General features: G+C 35.5%; 1 protein-coding gene across 4 annotated transcripts in view; it reads left to right on the forward strand.

Annotated features, from left to right (window-relative positions):
- The window catches only part of SLC16A7 (solute carrier family 16 member 7), an 86432-nt gene that overhangs the window by 50769 nt on the left and 9340 nt on the right, over positions 1-26323 (forward strand). For 3 of the 4 annotated variants that reach the window (XM_040552077.1, XM_040552070.1, XM_040552059.1), the window contains 2 exons: positions 22786-22929; positions 24500-25312. In XM_040552077.1, the coding sequence (XP_040408011.1) occupies positions 22786-22929; positions 24500-25312 (957 nt within the window). Of the gene's footprint in view, positions 1-4785; positions 4789-5958; positions 6058-22785; positions 22930-24499; positions 25313-26323 lie in introns of all 4 variants that reach the window. The other variant, XM_040552088.1, reaches the window with a different exon arrangement.

Here is a 26323-nt window from a genome sequence, read left to right on the forward strand (position 1 = left end):
AGTCATCCAGTAAGGAGCTAAAAGAATGTTAATTATGTTTATCACTTACTTCATACTTAGAATAAATGGCATTAAATTATAGCAGACCATCTGGCAATCCATATGGTCTCCTGCAGTCCTGGTTAATTCCAGCAAATAGGTCAAGCACAGCATTCACCCCGTTAGGAAAGCACTAAGCAGAGGTGACAAATCTGATACATCAAGTCAATATGAAACTCTTTTCCCTCTCTCAATCTAGCATAATATGCACTTTCATACAGTTCTTGTTGTGGTGGTGTTTTGTTGTTGTTTGTTTGTTTTTATTGTTTTTATTTTTTTTTCCCTCAAGCTCTCTGTTTTCTCCCCCCTTCTTGTCTCCTGGATATTTGTTAGAGTTTACTAAAAAGCCTTCCCAAAATGCAAGATCCTGTAATGTGATCAAGGTTACAGATATTGGACAGCCTCCGCTGTTAGCCTGTGCTTGAAAGAAGCATCCTCTGGAGAAGAGCAATAGTTCAGTCTCCATGGCAACTCCTTCTTCTGCCTCTCTTGAGCAGAGACTGTCAATTGTATTAGATTAGGGGTGATGGTTTTGTGATGGACTCCTACACACAAGGGACTGTGACTGAGACCACCAAACTTTTTATGCTGGAGGACAGAATCTGGGATAAGATGAAATTAGTTGAGCTATCTTGACAGGGTACCCTGTGTTTGTGTATGTATATGAACACGTAGGTATGTATGATATGCGTGCATATATGTATTCTTATATATATATATCGACTATGTATGCATACTTACAGAGCTGTATGTATGCTCTGATGCATGCAAGCATTAAGGAATTGAAGAAGACCAAATATATTTGATATCAAGTTCTCTCAGTTCATTCTCTTTTTCTAAACTTCACCTTTCGCTTTGTGCATCATTAACCAGCCAAAGATGATTAGAGAGCTTCTTGTCAGAGCTCAATCTGTTTCCAGCAAAAAACAAAACAAAACAAAAACACAGCACAAAATTTTTTTATTGCTTTCAGTGTAGTTTTGATGGGAGCCTTAGTGGCAGCCAGGAAAGCTGCGTGACAGGTCTGTTGATTTCAGACGCAGTTGACTTTGGGTTTTAGATTTCCTTAAGGAAAAAGCAGTTGGTTTACTTATTTGTCTTTAACTCTTTTTCTGTCATTTTTCCAAGGGCAAATTTCTATTTGGTGTTTTTTATTTGTTTGCTTGGTTTTGGTTTTGGTTGTTGTTGGTGTTTTGTTTGTTTTCAAAAATTACTTCTTGGGCGTGACGTTGCATTGTAGGAATTAGCTTGAGAGCTGTTAAATTCTCCAAGCCAGACTCAGCTGCGAAATGTAGGATTGTCTTAGAATCATAGAATCATTAAGGTTGGAAAAGACCTCCAAGTTCATCTGGTCCAAGCATCTCCCTACCACCAATACTACTCACTAAATCATGTCACTAAGTACCACATGCAACCTTTTCTTAAACCACCCAAGGGACAGTGACCATTTAAATTCTAGATGATTTTTCCAAGTAAATGATTAAAAAAGCATTTGGGAACCCTTTTTGAAGAAAAAAGTGCTGTAGAATTGTAAGTAGTGGTCATTACTATTTTTGAAAACATGCCTACAATTAAAAAAAATGCAGCATTTAATAGTTTCCTCTCTCTTTTTTTTTTTCTGTGTTTCTTTAATTGTTCAAGTTTGAGCTAAACTATCAGGTAGTAACAAACTCTTAAAAGATTTTTCAGGGGACAACACAAAGTAACCTAAAAAAAGTTCTCATTATGACTTTGTTGAATATTAATTTGGAAAATAACGTATCATATGGTATGTTCAAAATATTTGTGATTTTATCTCAGTGGGTGTTTCAGAGATATTGCTGTGAAGATGAAATGGCGTGCACAGTGGAGATGACAGTTGCGAAATGCATGCAACACAAACAACAGATGGTTATGGATTTTTACTTTTGGACAGAATCTAGGCTCCTACACTTTTCTCCCTCCCTGGTAACGTTTTCTTATTTTGATTTTACAAATACTGGAACAAGGCCTTCAGTGCCCATGGATAAGAAGATTGAGAAACTTTCTTGAACTGACCTATGTCCTTTGTAGTCAGGGACAAACGTTTTTCTCCATCAGAATATGCAAAGTGTTGAATTTTAATAACCTCATTTAGAGTGTCCTTGAAAGCAGAACTTATCAACTTTCCAAATGCCTCATGGGCATGAGGGAATACTTCACATTTAGCCTAAAATATATGTAAAACATCTATGTCAAGTTAATTTGAGACTCCCAGATAAAGGAAAAGAAGTCGTAATGAGGTGACACAGGAACAGAGCATTTTGAATCTTACTAACAAATGGAGATAAGTACAAAAAAGAAGTATCAAGAGTAACAAAAATGTTGCAAACTTACAGTAGTTCAGTTTTTAAAAGAAGACCTGAATGCTAAGGAGTTCTGATAAAGCCTCTGAAGGGTAGTACAGCCACTTCTTACATTTCTTGGAAGCCTTTGAGATTTAATAAAACTGTACCTTGTAGGTCAATGTTCTCTGGTAGTAATGAGTGTTTTAAACAAAAAGAGGTTTCTGTCTCTACCCTAATAGAGTGTTAGTAAGCACCCCTAAAGTTGGATGTGGGAAGAAGGATGAGAAAAAACACCTGGTGTAGATGGTTTTATATATATATATATATATATGTATATAAAATATATTTTTTTGAACAGGAGTATCATTCTGTGTACAGGAGCTAGCTGCTTTTTTACTCTTCAGCTTGTTATGTTTGGCTGAACAGACAAGATGTAATTGTTATTCAGTGCCTTTTGGGAATCCAATTTTGTCAAGTTTTCATGAAACAGTTTTTACTGGGATCTGTTTAGCCACACTCAAGAAGCCAATCTTAAAGTTAAGGACATGCTGCCATTGAGAGAAATATTTTTGTCTTTTCAATAATTGACAGAAAGACATTTACAAGAAAATTCCCCCTGTACTTTTACTAACATTTTCAATGTCCACGACATAGGTTAATAGTAATGATTATCATAGAAATATTTGTGGTGACTTAAATTAATTCAATCCTGTAAGGAAAACAATTCTCATTTATATACAAGCAGGCAACATAATAGACTACATAATTAACATAGTTAAGTTCTTTTTTCCCATTTAAGGCTTTGCATTTTTCTTGATCTTCATTTCTATAAGTAAAAGTAATCAATATTGACAGCTTTTTTATCCCTAAAGAAGATTCTTTTTTCTCTCCCACTTCATTTCAAGTAACGAGTCAAAGGCAAACAATAATAAATAGCATGCATTATAAAATACATTTTCTAAGGGACTAAAACTTTGGGTTTGTTTTAAAAAAATATCAAGGGACTAACTTAGGCCTTTGATATGTTCATTGAGCTTGTAAAACTTAGACGAAGGAATGCTTTTTTTTTTTTTTTTTATTCTTCTTTCTGTATACTAATAATGTTGGATCAGTTCCCATATAGTTTTTCATATCACTGGATCGTACAATGGCTGCATTTGTGATGTGTGTCGCGTAATTCAAAGGTAATGAGACAATGGTGTAGCACAACTGGGAATCATGAGATATTTAAGCAGATACCAGAGAAGTTCTGTGGGGAAGGAAAAGTCTATCTACTCATGCTGTGTATACCATTGTCATCACACCAGCAATTCAAATGAAATAATAAACCTAGCACTTTACAAAGAACTTATTATAGAATTTTACTGGTCCATTGTTTTGGAATGTCTAAGAACTATTCCCTTGTTTATTTTGAAAGGTATAGCCAAGGGAAACAGAGATGAACTGCGATATTTATAAGATATTATAAACCAGTATAAATTGGCAACAACTGAGGTTTTTACTGACATTCGTAATGGTATGCAGATACATAGTTGTTAACAGAGGTAACTGAACTTAGTGACAGGTTTATTCTGATGCCAGGGGAACTACAAAAATCAAAGAATGAGGTGGTTTTAAATTGTCTTTCAAGATTACTTCAAACAATCTTAATTGATTAACTGATTTTGACGATTTTTGCAGAGATTGCATGTAAACACACATACCACGCAAGGAGTTTTCTAATCAGTCAGAACCTTTTCATCTAACTGAAGTTTATTAAGATTGCTATTACCATGAAGATTATTAAGATTGCTACTAAGATTGCCCATGTCAAAGAGCACATACAACTACAGCTTCAGTAATAATATGTGTTTCATTGGAGCATATAAGCAGAAAAAAAGTTTACCTTTATTTTTCACAAATTTTGGCATTTTTATTTAATTATCAAGAAACAGGTAAGTGCTATGGCTGCAATTTTACCTGACTTTTGTTCAGATTAATATGAACTATAATGAGACAACTGAATGGCATGGAGTTAAATGTGAAGATTGTGATTGAAATAAGTTGTTCATTTCATCATCTAGTTCAAACAATTCTTGTAGCACTTTTCCATGGACATGTTTTACATTAATTGTGCCGCCTTGGGTATTCTGTATGTACTGCTTTGAAACACTTTTCATTAACCGCTTTGACTCTTAGAAAATTATAAAGGAAATAGTGCTACCCTTACAGCTTTTTAACAATAGTAACTAGAGATCGTATGGATGGGATTCATGTGTTGTTTAGTCTTCCTCAGCATAGGTACCTACATCTGAACCAGTTGTCTAGACAACTTGTGTTGTCAGTCAATAAAAATGGAAATTTCTGATTCATCCTTTGCTATGTTAAATGTCCAAAACACGACAGATGAATCATGTTTTAGAAAGACTGGCTGTCTTTTCAGTGCTAAAGGAACCTAGAGGAAGTTTTCAGATCTCTATTTTGCACACATCTTATGTGATGCTACCCTACACAATTGTTGCCCTATACCAATACGTTATATTTCACTCTCTAGAGACTTCAAAATCTAAGTATGTTCCTGCAGAGATATGCACCCAATTGATAGTGATTTTGAACTTGTCCTGCTAAAGGTTTTATTAATATTTTTAGTCTTTCTAGATCTCTTGAATGTTGCATAGGTTGTAATTCTTCCATGTTTCAATGACACTGTTTATGTTGTACTAGTTTTGATACTATTAAAACTCTCTGCTAATCTTAAAATTATTTATTAGCTTGTAAATATCTAATCTTTCCTCAAACCCATAATTCCTCAGCTTCCATCATTAGCTAAACAAAAAACCCAGCTGGGAGAAAAGGTTGTTTGCTTAATAATTGACTAGGTCTACATTCTTCTGTAGCTGATTATAAGCTGATAGAAATCTATGCATAGAAATCTGTAATCTATGTTATGTTTTCCTATGCTCTGTGAATGATCTGAAAGTCGAAAACATTTCAGTCTTTTTGAAGTAAGTTCCCCAAACACTTCCCTATCAGTATCAGCTGGCAGTACTAAATGTGTTTTGCTACAAATCTTGCTCATACCGCTCTCCTATGGAGGAATGCCTTTGCTTTTCCAGGAGCAGTAATTATGTGAGTGATTATTTTTTTCCTCTTTTACAAGAACAAGCTTTGCTGTCCCACACATGCTGCTTCCAGATTTGAAGATGTAGCCTAGATTTCATCTTCTTGTTATTTTCTACATAGTAGAATATAACTTACTCAGAGGAGCAGCTTAATGTCAGGACTTCCTAAGGACTCTTTGCAATGGCTCTCAGAGTAGGCACGATTCAGGAAGAGAGGTTTCCTATTCGGCCTTCCCTAGAAGTGGAGTAATCTTGTGTCCTTGGAAGTCAAATTTCACTCAGAAACGCTTCAAGACCAGTTCTGTTCTAAATTGCCTGAATTATTATCATATACGTAAATGGCAGAATTAATCCCTCCTTATTGTGATGTTGCTAAGCCTTGAATGTCTCTAATTAAGATGTTGTTATTTGCCTAATCGGAATAGTTGTAATTTTCAAAGCAGCAAGTAAATAAGCAAAGAGCAGGAGGCTTTACTTTTGGATCTTCTATTTAAAAACTCTCTTTGCGGGAGCTATTTAATCCGTAAGAAACCAAGACTGTTGCCATGAAAGATTTAATTAAGACACATGAAGTATTGAAGCTGGTGAGAAGCAGCATGGCATTACATATGGTGAATAAGATTTATTTATTCATTTATTTATTTATTTTAGTTTCCCTGGACATCTCCTGAGGAAAATGCAGTAAAATAAAATAACTAAACTAGGTAAATAGATACATTATTGATAAACAACTTTAGTTCATGCTCAACATATGATGAATCTGCAGGTCTTTTTTGAATCTATGGCCAGATACTCTAGAATCATTGGGGGGGGGGGGGGGGGCGGGGATGGAGTCAGTAGGAGAACTTAAAACATAAAATATGTAGTGATGAATTACATGTTTCAGTGACAATGTTATGCTGTTATCAGAGATATGCAAAATAACTGCCTGGGACTCTGTTCCAAGTATGGTCTCCATGATGCTAATCCTGCAATATGTGCTTAATTTCAAATGCCTAAGTGATCTCATGAAGTTCAAAGTTAAGATTTATTTCTCGCTTGCTTCAAGTCAACATATAAACATATGCTAATATGTTTATGTATAGGTGTTTGTGACATAAATGTCCTTTGGCAGTGTACCTTCAATGACGTAAGTGCTCCCACAAGCACTTATTAAAATCTCATTTTTATTAATATCAACCTTAAAAATACATTATACATAAATGATTCTTTCCCCCAAATAAAATATAAAATATACAAGATTAGTTTTGAGGGTGTATAGCATTTAAGAAAAAATGGGAGTATTCACTTTATTAAAGTAATCATTTGATCAACCTTTTTGGTATGACTTATTTGTCAGTAGTCTTATCTCTGCTTCATAAATAAATTAAAAAAATAAAAATTCAAGGACGCAGTACAATTTGACCTTAAGTATGAGTCTTTCTCCTAACATAAATGTTAATTATTTGGATTCTGTGTAGTTCCAGTATTGCGAAGTGGGCTGAGCAGTGGGCAATCAGGCACCCTGACTGTAAGGATTGTTCTGATATTTATTGATGTAACACACAGTGTAACAAAATATCCACCGGTAATGACCTGAAACTGTATGATTCTCAAGTGAGAATACAGTTGACATGAGAGATGGTTTTAAGCTGTTGATAGCCTGAACAACCATTTCTAATTAACACATAGTGTAATAGAAACTTACAGAAAATCTCTAAATAAATAAATAAATAAATAAATAAATAAAATCCCTCCTTCCAATTGGTTGGACTTACACAAAGACTACACCTCTGAGAATGTGACGGGGGTTCATCCCAGAGCTATGTCCACTGTACATTTCGTGACTTTATGTACAATAATGAGCAATGCAGTCCTGTAGCTGGTCATACACTAAGCTGCAGTTAACAAACTGTAGAGCTGCAACATTTTTTTTAGATGATTTGGTAATGTTTAGAAATGCAAAATACTATTGAGTGACCTGGAACATGGGAATGCTGCATAGTTTTATTTCTAATTTCTTTAGTTAGTACCACAGAAGAAGTTTGAGATAATTCAGAGTGAGTTATTTGAAGATTTTTAACAGATTTAACTCAGCTGAGAATTCTGAGATTTGCATTTTTTATTTCATTTTAGGAATAAAATGGAAGTTAAAGTGTAAGAGTGCTAGTTCTAATTTATGTATTGTTCCTTAAAAATCAAATAGTATTTCACAAAGGTAATACATTTTTGAGTGATTTTTTGTGCTTCACCCAGGGAATTTATACCTGTGCAAAGAGTGTGCAAAGATATATAATCCATTGTTATTCTGGTTCAGAAGCTTTTCATATTTACTTACTCAAATATAAACAGTAACTTGAGTGCACAGCACTAGACCCTATACTCAGAACCAGTTGAAGTGGCAGGTGGGATTAAGACAGGAACAAATCTGGATCATGTAATTTCTTCTTGATCATTTCTCCAGATATTATTAAAAACAACAACAACAACAAAAAAACAACCAACCAACCAGACAAAAACGACAGGGTGTTCAGATACACATACTGCCTAAATAAGTCAATTTTCTCAATTTTCTAAGAAATAGCTTTTCAGTAAGATGTATTAAAACTTACTAGAGAAGCATAGTTCCTCCTGAAGGAAGAAAATAATTATTTTATTAGGAAACATAAGTAATATTCTCCTCACAAGCACATATGTTAAATCGTTGCAGAGGAAGGTGTATTTCACTGGATCATTTTAATATGTTCTGGCTGAAAAATATCAGCATAACTCCTTAGATGAAAGGTGGATCCAGGAATACATGATAACTAGGCAGCATCTGTAATACAAATCATAGCAAGCCTCTATTTTAATGGCCACTAATTTATTTTGAATTTATGATGCATTACAATCATTAGAACTAAGCTGCTTTACATTATTTGGTAGAGAATAAGGTTTCTGCCAGTGCTAGGTTGTTTTATTTCTTCACAAAAGGTAAGGAAATATGACTGTTTCAAAAGCCATACAAATATTATCTTCAAGTGCAGTAAGATGGCTATTGTAAAGACACTTTATGTTGCTGCTTGCAGCAGAGCTCAAATAATCCTTATTCATATGAGCAAACTTGATTTAGACCTCCCCAGCCCCTCCCATTTTAAGAGAACCTTGTCTACGGGGATATATTCTCTGTTGCTATAAAGGAAGGGACTTTGTAGAGAACATTATGCATGTTGTTTCCATTGTAGTCCAGGCAAAACACAAATGCCATAAATAACTTTGCCCAGCTCCCTGCTAATATCTTCTTTTTTCCACTTGTTAAGTCCCAGGCTTCCTCTACTCATTTTTTCATGACTCTTACACTCCTTACTTGGTCATATTTTATGAAATATTCTTTTTATAGGGGAAAGCATACTTTCCCCCACATTAAAGGAAGTCATCATGTTTTGGTTGATTGCGGTCTGTGGAAAGAGTATGTGTTGAACAAGTCCACGAAAGAAATGGCATATGGCTAATATGCATAGGAAACTTCTAAAAATTTGAAATACACATTATACAAAGCTCTTATTGTAGAAGGAAATCAAAAAGTGTCAGTCTGATGACAAACTCAAATCAGATGACAAAACATATGTGAGGTAGGTATGGGAATATGCAAAGATAAACTGACATCTGCTCATATAATATATAGATAAAATATACAGGTATATCATAGAATCATAGAACCATAGAATTAAAAAATAAATAAATCAGGTCATATGTCTGAGAGCGTTGTCCAAGCACGTCTTGAACTCTGGCAGACTCAGTGCCTTGACCACTGCCCTGGGGAGCCTGTTCCAGTGCTCGACCACCCTCTTGGTGAAAAACCTTTTCCTGATATCCAGCATGAACCTCCCCTGTAGTAGCTTCAAGCCATTCCCTTGGATCCTACCACTGGTCACCAGAGAAAAGCGGCACCTGCCCCTCCACTCCCCCTTGTGAGGAAGGTGTAGACTGTGATGTTCACTCTGTGATGTCTCCTCCAGGCTGAGCAATCCAAGTGACTTCAGCGGCTTCGCATACATCTTCCCCTCCAGACTCTTCACCATCTTTGTAGCCCTCCTTTGGACACTCTCTAATAGTTTTATATCTTATACTGTGGCACCCCAAACTGCACACCGTACTCGAGGTGAGGCCACACCAGCACAGAACAGAGCACGACAATCACTTCTGTCAACCAGCTAGCAATGCCATTCTTGATGCACCCCAGGATACAGTTGGCCCTCCTGGCTGCCAGGGCACACTGCTGGCTCATGCTCAGCTTGCTGTCAATCAAAACACCGGATCCCTTTCTGCGGGGCTGCTCTCCAGCATCTTGTCTCCCAGTCTGTACATATAACCAGGGTTGCCCTTCCCAGGTGCAGAATCTGGCAGTTGTTCTTGTTGAACCGCATATTGTTAGTGATTGCCCAGCTTTCAGATTTGTCCAGATCTCTTTGCAAGGCCTCACCACCCTTGACGGAGTCAACAGCTCCACAGCTCCACCCAGTTTAGTATTGTCCACTAACTTGCTCAAAAATACCTTCAAGTCCTTCATCCAAATCGTTTTTGAAAACATTGAGGAGGACAGGTCTTAAAATGGAGCCCTTGGGAACCCCACTGGTGACAGGTTGCCAGCCTGATGTAACCCCATTTACAAGAACCCTCTGGGCCTGACCCGTCAGATAATTGTTCACCCATCTTATTATGCTTTTATCTAACTGTATTCTGGTCATTTTGTCTAGAGGGATGCTGCAAGAGATAGTATCAAAAGCTTCACTGAAGTCCAGAAAGATTACATTGACTGGCTTCCTTTGGTCAACTAGCTGGGTGATCTTGTCGTAGAAGGAAATTAAGTTTGTTAGAAATGACCTTCCCCTTGTGAGCCCATGTTGGCTGTGACCGGTGACTGTGTTGTCATTTAGGTGTTTTTCAATAACTCCCAGAATAATCTTCTCCATAATTTTACCAGGCACTGAGGTGAGACTGACAGGCCTGTAATTGTCAGGATCTTCTTTCTTACCCTTCTTGAAAACTGGAACTATGTTTGCTGGCTTCCAGTCAACTGGAACCTCTCCAGATTTCTAAGACCTCTGAAGAATATTTGAGAGAGGTCCTGCAATGACATCAGCCAGCTCTCTGAGTACCCTGGGATGAATCCCATCAGGCCCCATGGACTTGTATGCATCCAGGTGGAGCTGCAAATCCTGCACAAGTTCAGGGTTAACTGGGAGTTTATTGTTCCCGCAGTCACAGTCCTCCAACTTAGGACAGCTGGGGTCCCAAAGCCCATCACTGGTGTGAAAGACAGGTGAGAAATGCATTAAATGTCTCTGCTTTGTATATGTCCCTGTTTGATAAGTGACCATCCTCATCAAGTATCGGACCAACGTTTGCTCTGGTCCTCCTTTTCCTGTTAGAATACTTAAAAAATACTTTTTTATTGTCCCCAACACTACTGTCCAGCTCCAACTCTAATTGAGATTTGGCTGTACAGATTCTCTCTCTACAATGGTGAGCAGCATCCCTGTAGTCCTCCCATGTTGCCTGACCTTGCTTCCAGATGCCATACACTTTCTTTTTCTGCCAAAGCTCTTGAAGAAAATCCTTGCTCAACCAAGCTGGCCTTCTGCCCTTCCTGCTTGACTTTTAATGTCTTGGATATGATTTCACTTTCAGCTCTATTGAGCAGAATGTTATTGTCATGTATGTATATTTTGCTGTAAAAGGATAAGGAGAAATGAGAGAAAAAGAACTAAGAGAGAAAAGAGCTCATTCTTAAATTACTTACTGACTGGAAAATATTTTCTTAAATATTCATATTAAAAAATAATAATAATTTTGGGTGTCTAAATTTTAAGTGAATTGGAAAGTGTTCTGAACCCATGGAACACTTCTAAAATTCTGGAATTGTTCATTAAGTTTTCTCTATCTTAGTTTTCACTTGTCTGAAAACAGGAAGAAAAAAATAAAAAAGTATTCTCACTTTAAGTTGACAACTGCATGTAGTCGTGCCTCTACCCCATCCCCTGCCACTCCACTACCCTGACTGCTCAGTCTCCTCTTTTGCAAAATAGTGGGAAAAATGCAAATTCTGCATGTGTTGTGATCCCATTAATATATTGCTATCTCCTGCATTTACACTCTAAATATCTTGGATGCCAAAATCTAATGAGAACACCCAGTTCCCATTTTGTACAATGTCTCTGAACAACAAATAAATTCCCTTCCCTTTCCCCCCTTCCCCTAGTACTTTGTGACCTAAATATTATTCAGATATATTTATTTACCTTATACAAATTTTCAGACGTGAGCTAGTTTACAGGCTGTCAAGGAACTTGGGAAATTCCCACTTTTAAGCTTTTAAAATTGTTACCACTGAAAGTCACCATATGCGTTTTATCAGATATTATTAAGAATACAATTATAATGAAAATAATGGTAAAATAATATTTTAGAAAGATTTTATATAAAGTATATATTAAATATAGCGTTACATATGTGTTAAATAACAAATGCATTTGGAACTAATCTAACAGTATTATCGACAATGACCTACATATGATGACTTCTCAGGACTTCCCATTCTAAATAAATCCAGATTTATACTTCTCATTGCATATATTCTGAATATGACATTCATGACATTGATATCATTAGTGACATTTAATGATCCACTCATGATCCATAATTCACAGTAAGTGGTCCACAGAAACATCGTGGCCAGTAGATTGAGTATTTTCAGTTTCAAATATAATTATACAGTGCAAGATTGAGACCAGACAGGAATATGATAACAAAGGAACTAGGCAGAGGAAGCATGTATCTTGTGCTCTCTTTGAAATTATGTATTATTGTCTGTTACTATGTGTAGGGAGTCATTTCAAAGTTGAGTTAGATGTAATATTGTTCTGGAAGAAAACAAACCATAGGATGATGTGTAGGGAGAAAATGGGATATTGTATGAATATAAATACAATGGGCAGTTTGAAGAAGACAGAGAAGTCCAAATGGCAATATTAATCTTAACTGAAGTTGGCTGAATTTTTCACGGTGAATGCATTACCTGAAAAACATACTGAATTGGGTTGCAGAGAATGTATCTTACATTCATAAGAACTACTAAATAGCCTGTTCAAGGTCTTCTGAAAGAGTTTGCTTTGACTTTTTGCTCTCTGTGATGTCTGCTTGGCTTCCAAATGACAAAGTTTTGTTCTGTTTTCAGGAAAAGTAGCCAGTGATTTTTAAGAAAGTGTATAAAAAAATAATGAATCATAATAGGGAATTATAAATAGAAAGTGTTGAATAACAAACATTTCTGAATATTGTGCTCATGTGTGCATGCACATATGCAGAGAGAGAAAAGACAGTTGTTACTCAAAGAGGAAATAAAGAAAAAATCTAGGGAAATATTTGTAACTATATATTTGAAAGTTAATAACATGGTTTGCAAAAATATCTGTGAAGAATTTAAATATTAGCAAGGAATGTTTTTTTTTTTTTTTTTTTTTTTTCAGTGATTAGCTCTGAAATTAACAACATAGCTCTTACTTTCAAGTTGCTATAATTGTAGCTGCAACAATGGTATACTGTAATTGCTGTCTTTTCAGTGTTGTGATGTGCAACAATACAGAAAATCATCCCCCCTTTGTAGCATCAGAATATACAGAACTTGTCTGGCAATCTGATTCATACAGGTAGCAAGATGTAAAGACAAATTGTATTGCTAAGAATTGTGATCTGCATTGACATGCAGAAGTCTGCATGTTGACCTTTAGTTACGAATTTTCAAGTTCTTTGAACTCACTAGTGAGTTCAGAAGTTTCCAGGTAAAAAAAAATACTTTTAAATTGGATTAATACTCTCTATTATCCCAGGTGAAAACAATTCATTTGTGCCGTTTGGAGTCCCACAACCAAATGAGGAAAAATGGTTTAAAGTGTTATCTTAAATAAGTGTTTATATTTATTTCTTCATATTTTTATGATTAATTCTTGATGAATACTGCTTTGTTGTTGTTGTTGTTTGTTTATTTGTTTTATATTATCTGAATATCTGAATACGTAGTTTCTGTATCTGGGCATAGCATTTTTAGCAATAGTTTATATCTTTGAGATATAGGTACTATAAATACTGTGTAACTATGCTATCCTTCAGTTTAGATTGGTATTATTTTTCCTTTGCTCCCTGAAAGTAGACAAATTAAATAGGATTTATTTTAATCTTTTCAGAAAGGTGATGCTGCTTTTAGTACAAGTGCTCAAACACAGCTATTACCAAAGTAAACAGTCTTTTGGCTGTAAACATCCACAGAGAAAGAAGGAGCAGCCACTGACATGAATGAATAATATTTCAAAGATAAGACCTCTGCAAGAAAACCATTAAATATGTCCATTGGAGTATTCCTGTACTTCTGTACCTCCTGAAATTCCTGCTGAAACCCTAAAAAGGACAAAAATTTAATGAAGTTTACTATTAATACCTTCATGTTAACTATTTGCTATAGATAATTATTTTAATTAATATTTATGTATTAGTATTATTATCTCGTTTTTTGAGAGGCAAAATGATTAAGTCTTTGTTTGTTTGTTTGTTTTCATTTGAAAGAGAAATAACCTTTTGTGGCATGGGTTCATTGTGCATGTCACCAGTAGTATTATTTAGGTGGAATTTCCAGCACATTTTTAAGTTTGAAAAAGATGTGTTAACTTCAGATTCACAAAAGTACATGAGCTACTGAGTAGCTAAGCTGATTGCTGTTAAATACCACTCTGGAAAAACTCGTCATCTTTTGTTCTGCAGGAAACTTTCATTAAGTCTCCCAGGAGACTCACATTTGCAATTGAGTTTTCTAATGTTCATGTTGATGCACTACATTACATTTACTGCTTACTAAGTTACAAGCTGGTTGCAATGGTTTTCTGAGAAGAAAACAACAGGTTTCTGAGAAGACTGTTTGGGATTCACTTACCATGTGCTGGTTCTATTTCCAGCTATCAGCATTACAGAAGCATGCAGGCTACTGTGTGAGAAGTATGTGCCTGGTGTTACAATGTCTCTATTTAAATACATTTCCCTTACAGGTGCTTTTGTTCCATCTTATCATTGACTTGTTCCATCCTTTCTTTCTTGTTTCTTTCCTTTTTCCAAGTTGGAAAACTCATTTATTTGCAAATATCTACCCATGTGCTTCAGTTTACTTCAGTTTACTCCAGGATACTGAAGTTAACAGGAATACAAATATAAGTGAAGTTTTAAAAAATGCTGAAATGTTTTGGTGCTTCTGACCTCTCTCAAAATAAATATGTTAATGCAAAATTTGGACAACTAATTTTAACTTTTTTTTTTTTTTCCTTTTGGGTAGTCAGTGACCATAAATGTTTCTGAAAACTGCTCAGTGTTCAGCAACACACAGATTTACACTCATTTCTGATTAAATGTGATGAAGTTTCGTATTGCTAGTTTCAAAAAAAAATCATAAATCATCTTCAAGACTTCAGCTTTGTGATTGACTCTTTGAACCTTTCATGAAAAAAAAACACATAGCAGAGCATACAAAAGATAATTAATATCAAGCATTGATATATATCCATTTAAATAATAATAAGCATGCCTACCCCTTGATTAAAAATGGGTACTTTTCCAACTTTTTAAAATTCATATGTGTAGAGCAGTTCATTAACTTGGAGATGGGTTTTCTGAATTATGTGGTCCATAGTTCCATATACGTCAGTACCCTGGCAAACAAGAAAAAAAACTACAAGCCAGTCAACAGCTTTCATCAAAGTACGTAATGCCTCTGATATATCTGTGAAAATAATAAATAAAACAAAATAAAAACAAGTACAAGGATCTGTAATTTCTACATAAAAGTAGTTCATTAGGAGTATGCACCAGCAGTGTTCATCACTTATTTATGTTTCTTCTGAATATTTCAGGAAATTCTCATATTTACAGCTGGATGTATATGTTATTGAATAAGTACATCAGTTCAAAATTTCGAGCTGTAACCTTTTTTTTTTTTTTTTTTTTTTTTTTTTTCTGAAGGGGAATAAACTTGAGAAAAGTTGTAGGCACTCTGCTATCACCCAGGCTTCTATGGGATACCACACACATGATTATTGTATTTCTTATAAAAGTCCTAAAAAATATCTGAAGGTCAGATTTATAGAAACTTCATAAAATTCATTGTTCTTTCAGGACATAAGGTGATGACACTGAGGAAACATAGTCTGAGATGGGGAAGTGATGAGCAAAGCTCACCATGGCAGTGGATGGTTGAGCCATTGACTGCTTGCTTCCTGTCATGTAGTGCTTTGGGCGGCTGAGCTATTTAACTCATACTTCAGCTACCTGAAATCGGTATTAGCCATTTCTTTTTGGTGCTATTTATTGCAAGAACATTTTTTTCCTCTTTGCTTTCTGTCAAAGTTACTATATTATCTGGTTTTATGGAATCAGTGCAGCCAGTTGTACACGTTGTATGAAACAAGAAAGAAAATACTGCCAAATGCATAGAGGAGCTACAGAGAAAGCTTTAGAGCCATTGTTGAACTATGTTACCTCTGTTGCTGTTACACAAACACATAGACTGTGTTCAAAAGGAGTTACCATTCCCACAAATGTGATAAAGAATCTAATACAACAAAGGTTTGCTGACTTTTTAACATGCATACATTTTTTTTTTTTTTTACCTATCCACTACAGCCCTCTGTAAATACAACCCAAAGAGTAATGAGAGTAGTGATAGTATTTAGCCAAAGGTTTTTGAACTAGAAACAAAAGTGTCATAGATTGCTCAGTATTCTGAGTTAGTCCACCTTGAGAAAAACAAAGTATTTTTAAAACACTTTCCACCTTCATGAACAGATTTTCAACAGTATCAGAATCAATTTTGACTTGCTTTTCCTCTGAATGACAGAGATGACATTCTGAGAGTAGTACTAAGTACTAGCATAAAGCATTTGTGGTTGAAGGAATAGTTTTAAAACGAAGGGTAATACTCTACTTTAGTAAAATACTGGAAACTCTTTGCCAAACAAAGCAAATCAGCTCCAGAAAGTGGATTTTCCATGTAGTAAGAAATAGAAAAAATACAAGTCTGACTGATATTAGCAAGTAGCTTGTCCTCATTTTAATTCTTGGAACTCCTCTGGGTTTTCCAGCCTTGTAGGAAACAGAAACAAAATCTAGCCAGACTGGAAGGATAGCTGGTGCAATACTCTGCAGGTGCCAAAAATGTATGTGTGTTGAAATCATTTGACTTGACAGGATGCAATCTCCGATACTGCATTTGTGCAACTTCAAATATTATTCCATTTATTTTCAGCTTCTTTCAGGATTTCACTTTATTTGAATAGATGTCAGATTGTTCAGACTGAGTCATTTCAGATTGCTCTGGGTCAATGACACTATGAACACTGTATGACATTGTCAATTTATGTTAAAAAATTACATTTATATCAAAAAAGGTTCTTCTGTAGTTGCCTACTAAAGATAATGCAGGTAGGAAAGTAAAAAACATAAATGCAGGGGCTGTGTATGAAAAAAATTACAGATGTGAATTATCTTCAATTGCATCTTTCATTATATCATCAAGAAATCAACCAAGAACAAATAAATTAAATTCTAAAACCTAGCTTTTTATATACTTTTTAAAAAATGTCACTCCAGTGAATATAAATGTAGAAAAGACCCAAGGATGACTTCATTATTGAAATAAAATATAATTGTGGCAGCTTGATACTGCTACAAATATCTTGTTGGATCCTGTAGTATACTGCTACAAACCGTGTTGGAATTGTTCTGACTAGTTATTACATTTTTAAGCAGCAGATCATTCTTTTCATCCCTCACAGAAAGTGCTGTCTATTTAGGGGAGAACTAAGGTAAATATATTTTATTTTTCCTTTTAGTAAGAAAAAAAAATGGTGGAAAAGAGAGAAGCCAGCAAGAAATCTAGTGCCCTAGATTCTCTTCCTCTTATAAATTAATGGAGTGTACCTAATACATTTGGACTGATAAATGTTACTCTACCAGAGAGCTGAGCAAGATATAGATTTTATGCCAAGTAAATCTTCCTGTATTCTATTTCATGGCCTTCAAACTGATCTGATGGTATTACCTGTAGGTACTAAGAAGTGGAAATATTGTTATCATCTGTTTTGCATCCTTTAAGCTTTTAGAGATATTAGATATAAAGCCAGATTCAGATCATTTTTTATATGTATATTTTCCTAGGACTGGAAAAAGCAAATAAATACATGTGTACATGAGTGTGTATGTGTATGTGTCTCAGAATGTAACTTATGAGAGAGAGACTATTAAACGTATAGTGCATAATTTGAGCTCTGTATTCATTTCCACAAAAAAAAAAAAAAAAAAAGCAGGGAATACATTTCTGTCAAAAGAAAACTCTATTGTTCAAGTTCTGTTTAATACATATTAGCACAATAGACATCTTTTAAGAGAAAAAAGTGATTATTTCTTCAGGCATCTGCTTTTAAAATCTATTCAGTTAGGTAGTCTTTTTTATTGCTTTTTATTTACGACAGTATTGCTTAACAGAAGAAGGAAGATTTAAATGGTGAGTGAAAAGTTTAACTTGGAAGTGAGAGGAAAAGAGATTATTGCTACCACTGCTATTACAAGTAATAATAAATTTTATTTCTAAGCAATATATTTCTATTTTGGTATTCACTGAAGGCCAGTCAAAGCAGCTTTGTCCTCACATTTTCCACAGTACAGGTAGACAAGTAAATGTTTTACTTAGCCATCAAAATAGGTGGCATGTTATTATAAGCTTTGTATTATGTATGTACAAGCATATGTTTAGTATTTGTTAACATTTTGACCTCCCCTCAAATTATGGTAGTAGTAAATGTTGCCTTGCTGTAGTCATAATGTTCCTTAGCTGTTCCTTAGGGAGAAACAAACAAATAAACAAACAAAACAACAACAAACAAACTTATGATGTATAAGCATCATGAACAGTTCCCAAATGCATGAGCCAATTTCTGCCCACATAGCTGAAATAGCTTTTGCCATCTTTCCCTTGACATATGATGAAGAATATGAAAAGCTTCCGTTTTTTTTTTCATCCTCCTCTAAGGTGTTTGTTCCTGAGTGGCACAGTTACGGTTGCTATCTTACTCCTTCTTAGGGTCTGGTCATTACTTCAAACAGATAGATATAAAACAAAAATACAGCCAGGGGACCATTAGCATATTATGATAATGGCCTTAAGTTTAGTTTAGGGAGTACACAGTCTTATGTGGCCAGTGGTTTGTAGGTGGTAAGGGAGAGATCAGAGTAAATATTCTTATGAGCTTCCTGACTTAACATCTGTTAGGTAGTTACTTCAGGCTTCAGGAAAGTAGAGTCACAGATCCAGTAGTCCATTAGTGCATTAACATATGTTAATGTATAGCATGATTTTGGCAGTGATACATTATTTAAATAGCTTAATGCTGCTTCTCAAAACAAATGAACAAACAAGCAAAACAACAACCAAGGTAACTGCTGCATGTGAGCATTGCTTAAGTAATTGTACAAGCTGTTAAATGTGAAGTGAAATTTGTGTATAGCTATAAAACATATGATGACGGGCGAACATCTGGAATTTAATGTAGATTCATATACATTTCTCTATGAATATGCATGATTTTATGAGACTCAAAACCAAGTATGTACACAGATGTCACAAGAAAATATTTAACCTACTCATCAGGTTAAAAGTGTTTCTAGATAACTTATGGAGTTAGCTTAAACTAATATAATGGCTTATAAAACAATATTTCCCAAATACACAAATTTTAAACCAATGACCAGAATATGCAAAAAATAGAAATAAAAATTGAGCTGTTTTAGTCAATACACATCATTACCTTGAAGAGAACATCTCAAAGAGAGTCTAATGTTTAAAATAATTTTCAATTTATAATACAGTCCAGATTTAGGTAATTTGAAAGGGCAGAGCTCAGACACATGAGGCAGCTTTGTCTTTCCTCTGGTGTCTTCATCCACTACCTACCTAAATTAATACATCTATATTTGACCTGTAGCTAACAGATCTTGTAAGTGAGGCTGATGTTGCATGCATGTCATCTGAAAAGCTGTAACTTACAATCCTGGCCCTGCTGCCACAGTTGCGATCCACAGAGATGCAGTTTTCTTGTTCCTAAACTATTTCTAAACTATCTCCCTGAAAGAATTGTGTGCTATGAAAATTGCCATTTCTGGATACCCTCCACCCCCTAAATAAAAAAATCCAAAAGCAAATATCTTCCCTAACCCCCTAAACAAACAAGAGTCTGACTCATTTTCCTGGCTTATAGAAGGAAGGAAGGATTGATGGAACAGTATTAAAGAATATGGATACTACAGTTGGTATTATTTGGGGGTAAATACTACAGCAGAGTTTATTTTTGTCCTTGGTTATGTTTGGAAAACTTTATCAGTGCTGTGCAATGCTTTGTTTTTGATCAATAGTTTTGCTGAAAATAAGTTTGCAATTTAGCAATATTATTCAACAATCTTTTTTATTACCATTCCTCTCTTTCCAACAGTTCATTGTCTACTATGTGTGGATTTGCCTCATCTTTTTCATGTGGTCTCACACTTGTCCTGGCTATTCATGCTGTCTTTGTTTAACGAGAAAAGAAACAGATTGCTAACAGGTCTTTTGCTATCTGGATAATTTCCTAAGTACTTACATAAAGGTACAATTCAATGTGCTGCCTGTGGTGAATAAATCTGTAAATAGTATGGCCAAATATTCCTACTGTCATGCCTCTTCTGTAGATTTTTTTTCCCCCTAAGGATGAGGTAAGGAACATTTTAAGTATGAGTACAGAAAGGCAACATTTAATACTGCCATAATTTGAGGGGAGGTCAAAATATTAACAAATACTAAAAAAAAATGTTCATGTGCTCAGATCAATTTGAGAAGTACTTCCGTCTCATCATAAGAAAAGGATCTTGAAAATAATAAAAAATAATTATTTTGGTATGTTTGAAGTGAAATACTGTTACTGCGATTAGCAATGAGAACAATTAAACTTTTTCTGTCAGGAAATTGCATTAAAATTCATTTTTTTCAATAATATTGAAATAATACTGAATATCATTGATATTGGGATGAAACATTTTGCTTTTAGTTAAACAGAGTTGAATTAAAAGTTTTTTTTTTTTTTTTTTTTTTCCTTGACCCAGAGAATATATTTATACCATTCATGTATTTTAAAAGGGCTTTCTATCTAATTCAAACATGGGCCAAAGTAGCAATTGTCCAAACATATCTTTATTGAAAAATTAATGATCAAAGTTATCCTTATGTGTAGTTATAGGTGTACAAGTTTATTAAGATGAGAGGTAAGAATGGTGCTTTTAGCAAGTGCTCTGGACATAAGTTGTCAGTCCTTCATCTTTCACTGCCTTCTGCATACACCTTCCAGGGAGAAACCCCACCTCACTACAGTTCTTCTTGGTAGAAATGAAAGTAGTAGTTCTTCAAGTAGAAATAAAAAAGTGTTGGGTGTCTCTGTAAGGTGTCATGTCAGCTAAATGTTTTGGTGCTTCTTATGTGATTTAAAGTCTTTTATTAAATCTCTGGGCTGTTATATATTTGGTGGGTCATTCTGTGCTGTGGGATTCTGTGTGTTGGTTTCAATACAGTTATGCTTAACTTAGAATTCAGTGAGCAGCAGAGCTAACAGAACCTGCTCTCGTTTTATATGTCTTCAAGATGAGCCCTAACACCCTCACTTTGAGTATCTTTTACCTTCCCAGTAAAATAGCCATCCAGTTTATCATCCATGCCCCCACCTATCAGCCTTGCCCAGCTGCCAGGGCAAGAAGATAAAGTGCTTTTACATACAGTGCTTTTACTTGGGCAGAGCTGAGTACATTTCCCAGTGTCTGTGCTGCCCTTTTATTAACAGAGGCTTCCCTAGGACCCCGGGCTCCTTGGGACCTATACTATTGAATGAATGCACAGATTGTAAGATCTAAACATCACTGAAATCTTGTAGTAAAATAGAACTTTAAATGTTCAGTCAGTCAAGCTGAAAAGTTTGTCAGTCAAGTTAATTTCAAACTGACCTCTGGATTCACAAAAGGGGGACAGGCACAGGGCAACACTATGGTAGAAGCTTATTTCCTTAAGGAAGAAAGCTAAATTTTGATCATCTGGAGTATGCTTAAGACTTTTGTTGTAGATATAGTAATTTAATATATTTAAAGCAATTCAAGCAACGGAGTCTAAAATGCCAGTGTACCTGTGAAGCGCACATTCTTAAATTTGTTGGAATTTGGCTTCTTTACATCATGGAAACTCTGGCATTTATTCCTAAATAGTAATATATTTATAGAGAGAGATTTAAAACTGTTTTGCAGTGAAATCTGGTTCAGTGCTTGGCTCTCCAGTTTGTGCCAGCTACCCGTTTTATATTTGAGATGTGTTAGTTTTTATTACAGGTATTTTTATTTTTGAATTGAGTAAGTTTAGTTACTGTAAAAACAAGACTATTCATAATGGTTTGGGTCAAATATAGTGCAATCAGATGGTGTGCAGGTTTACCTAAAAGCTTTGACAACCTCTTAATCTTGATATGTAGCATGCCATCTATTCTAGTCACGGTCGTTTAAAAAACATAATGCATGTCATGCTAAATTGCACACTAGCTGTTTGTTTAGTGTGGACATAATTACACTATAAACTGAACTGCAGTTGAAAAACAGACTTGTAGCAATATTTTTAAAGTTTATAGGTCTTTTTGCTAAACCACATCTTAGATTTTCTCAGACAGCCTATAGTCATTTTACTTCCCCTTAATGCTCCTCTCTGGGTCAGGTAAGGGAAATGAGCCTCAGGGGCCAGAGATTTACGTTCTGATTTGATGGTGTTTCTATGTCTATGTGTAGTTTTAAGTAGGGGTCCAAGACATGCTACAGTATCAACAAGATCTGTTAGTTTGCGTGCCTGGAGATTCCCTCTGCTCTGTTAACTGGAGTTTCGATATCCGTCTCATATGTGAAATTCTTCAGTCCTTGCACTTTCAAAACCTCCATTGACTGATCTCAGTATTGATTCCTTGTGAACTGTAACAATCCCTCTTGCTTGTCTGATGTCTTTAATCTTTTGATCCATCTCCATGACTAATCAATATTTATATTGTCATGGAGGCAGTATATATATCCATATCCAGGCTTGTGTGTCCGCAAACAGTTTTTGTTCAACAAATTGGCATAGAAACAGCTAAACATTTTGTAGGATGGAATAGTAAAACATTCCAACATATCCTGAAGAAAATGACATGTATGATGGAGTTACTTGTTACCTGCTAATGTTTTTTTGTTTCTACCAACAGGTCCCATAAGCAGCATTTTGGTCAATAAGTATGGTAGCCGGCCAGTTATGATAGCAGGGGGTATCCTGTGTTCATTTGGCATGATTGCTTCCTCTTTCTGCAATAGCGTCTTGGAGCTTTATCTATGTATTGGGGTCGTTGGAGGTAAGAGTGTTCCTTAAAATGTGTTATTATATTTTATTTTTTCTCATGCTGTTTTACCTTACTGAGCAAGAACCCACTGTGCAAGGCATTGTACAAATGCAAAACAAGAAGGTAGCAAGATCAGTTCACTTTAGCTAGCTGAACTACCTAATTTTTTAAATTAGCTGGTATGATGTTAAATTATTTCATAGGATATTCCAGGAATAACTGATGATTTTATTCAATAGATGTTGTATGTATGTACTGTTCCATGCTTCACTGTAATTATAGTATAAAAATTGATTGGCTTGTGACAGCACTTATTACAGTAATTTGTGTGGAATTTCACATTCATTGTTTTAGCTTTCAATCACACTACATGTCAAATGGGATGGCAGAGGCTAGCAGAATTCTAGTGAAAATGCAAAAACCCACTCCCAGCTTTCTGTAGGTTTATACATACATATACTCCCATAGAAAACATGACAACTTTCAGCTCAATGGCTTTCTGTTTAAAATCCAAGTCAAACCCCAAATAAAATTATTCAAGTGTCATTAAAGACATGGATATTGCCAAAAGCGATGAACTAAAGTAGTCATAAAGCCAGTAAATTAAGTAACCTCTTTACCAGAAGTACCTTAAAAGAACTATCTCCTCAGAATAAGGAAGGCAAATGAGATTAGAGGTGAAATATTGGCATGTAATGAATGAATAATACTTATTCTTGTGTTCCAGCTTACCTTTCTCTACACTGGGCCTAAAGGATTCCTCCTTTTTTCAATTTTTTTTTTTTAAAGTTCTAATTTACTACATTTTAAACTTGCTCCCAGTTAAAGAGTAAAGTCTGGGCCCAGGAATGGGTCTGTCGGAGAAGAATACTTCTTTCCTGTGCCATCAAGCAGTTTCATAGCTACTTAGCCTTTATTGCCTAGACGTCTTAATGTGGAGAGAAGGCCTGGAGGTGCAGCTCATGCACTTGGCTGATGTGGATGTGTGGTCAGCTCCCATACTTGTCGCCCTCTTCTGCAACTCTTCCACCTTTAGTGGGGACTTCAATACCTGAGGAAGTAGAGCTGAACGTGTTCCAAAAGAATTAGCCATTTTAAATTCTACTTTTACACACAAGTTCAATCTTAAATAGGCTGGGAAATATAAAGTGAGGAGATTTACGCATTTAAATTCACCCTACTTTCATTGTAGCTGAGATGACATTTAATAACTTTTGTGAAATGAGCCAAGAGAGAATTATAGCTTAGTAAATAAAAAACAGAGAGTCACGGCACTGACACCATCATTCCTCTGTCATTCCACTGTCTCTATCATTGCTGAAACACAGCAAGGAATTTGGGCTTTTATTGCAATGCTACATGGGGAAATGACAGAATATCACTGTGACATAGTCTTGGCATTTACACACACGGAAAGCCATGAAGAAGTTGCATTTTTCATTCTCTTATGCTAGTTGGTTTTCATCTTCACTGAAAATCACTAGATTAGATACTGGTCATTTTAAAAATAGCTTGGCAAATGTATGATATATTTTGTTTAGTGCATGGCATGCAATAATACTTTGTTTTATGTGTTGTTTAGGTCTGGGTTTGGCATTCAACTTACAACCTGCCTTGACCATGATCGGCAAGTATTTCTATAAAAAGCGTCCCATTGCTAATGGACTGGCCATGGCTGGAAGTCCAGTGTTTTTGAGCACATTGGCACCTCTCAATCAATTCCTCTTTAATGCATTTGGCTGGAAGGGAAGCTTTCTCATTCTGGGAGGACTTCTTTTGAACTGCTGTGTGGCTGGGTCACTTATGAGACCTGTTGGACCAAAACCAATCCCTCCTGTGAAAAAAGATGTTGAAAAAGGCACAGGAGATTCTACCTTGCACAAAAACAACAAGAAGTCTTTTTGGCAAACTATCAATAAATACCTAGATCTATCCCTATTCAAACACAGAGGGTTTCTGATCTATTTGTCAGGAAATGTCATTATGTTTATTGGTTTCTTTGCTCCAATAGTATTCTTGGCTCCTTATGCCAAGCACAAGGGAATTGATGAATATTCTGCTGCTTTTTTACTATCTATTTTAGCCTTTGTAGACATGTTTGCTAGGCCTTCAATGGGACTTGTAGCAAACTCCAAATTTATCCGGCCAAAGATCCAGTACTTTTTTAGTTTTGCCGTCTTCTACAATGGCGTTTGTCATATCTTGTGTCCTCTGGCAACAAACTACACTGGCTTGGTGATATATGCTGTATTTTTTGGGTTTGCATTTGGAATGGTTAGCAGTGTTCTCTTTGAGACACTGATGGACCTCGTTGGGGCTGCCAGATTTTCCAGTGCGGTTGGACTGGTCACCATTGTGGAATGCTGCCCTGTGCTCATAGGCCCTCCTCTAGGAGGTAAGAATTTCTTTTATTATTTTTTTTTCCAGACATGACAGCATAATCTTTGCAGTTTAGTACTGAATTAATATAAAACTTGTACCTAGTGTTATGTAACACTTTCTCTGTGACTAGGAATGCACTATAGGAACACTGCACTACATCTATTAACTTTGCACTTTACAGTTTCAGACCCAAGGGAAAATCTAAAGGTGTATTGCATGCATATGCAATAGATAGATTAAGAGCATATCTCGACTGGCCCATAAATCCGAGTGATAGATGTATGCTTTCCTGATAGCACTTAGTGCTATCTTTGCGGCCTTAATTTACATGTATTCAGTTCCGCTTTGTTTTTCAGCAGCACAATTGTTACTCTCCTGAATTGATCAAATCCACTGCTCAGTTTTTATGAAGATCTCAGTAAAACCTCCAACCTCATCACAGCTAGAGGAGCACATGCGTACGTTTAAAGTAGCAACTTTAGTTTTTCTGAATGAAGAGGATTTGTGTATCTAGACAGAAGAGACCAGTAGAGAGGTGCTGGAAAGGACAGGGGCAGGCTCACCAGCCCAGGCGGGGTTCCAAGTGCTGTGCTGTGGAGCGTTGTGCCCTGGCATGGACTTCACACCACACCTCCAACCATCATCAGTTGTTCAGCCTGTTTCTATAGCCAGTAGATATGTTTAAGACAATTCAATCATCCTGCCTGGATTGGAAGATCTTAACATTACTGACTTCTCTTTTCACTGTAAGTAAGGAGATCTCAAAAGGAACTTAGGTGTATAGCTTGGTGTATAGCTATTTGTAATTTTGGGGCTTCTGGCACCAAAAATGATGAAAAGCATCTTCTCTTAGATTATTTTCTCTTTGCTAGTTTATTTTTTGGTAAGTATTTAGTAATGCTGTTAGTGAGCTTTATAATCATAAGGTTTCTTAGCATATAAAAGACTAAAGACATAGATGCTCAAATCTTGTTAAAAAGTATAGGTTAAATGTGTGTGTATGTGTTGCAGTGTAAGCCCAACA

Source organism: Cygnus olor, chromosome 1 (assembly GCF_009769625.2).
Source record: "Cygnus olor isolate bCygOlo1 chromosome 1, bCygOlo1.pri.v2, whole genome shotgun sequence".
Lineage (NCBI taxonomy): Eukaryota > Metazoa > Chordata > Aves > Anseriformes > Anatidae > Cygnus > Cygnus olor.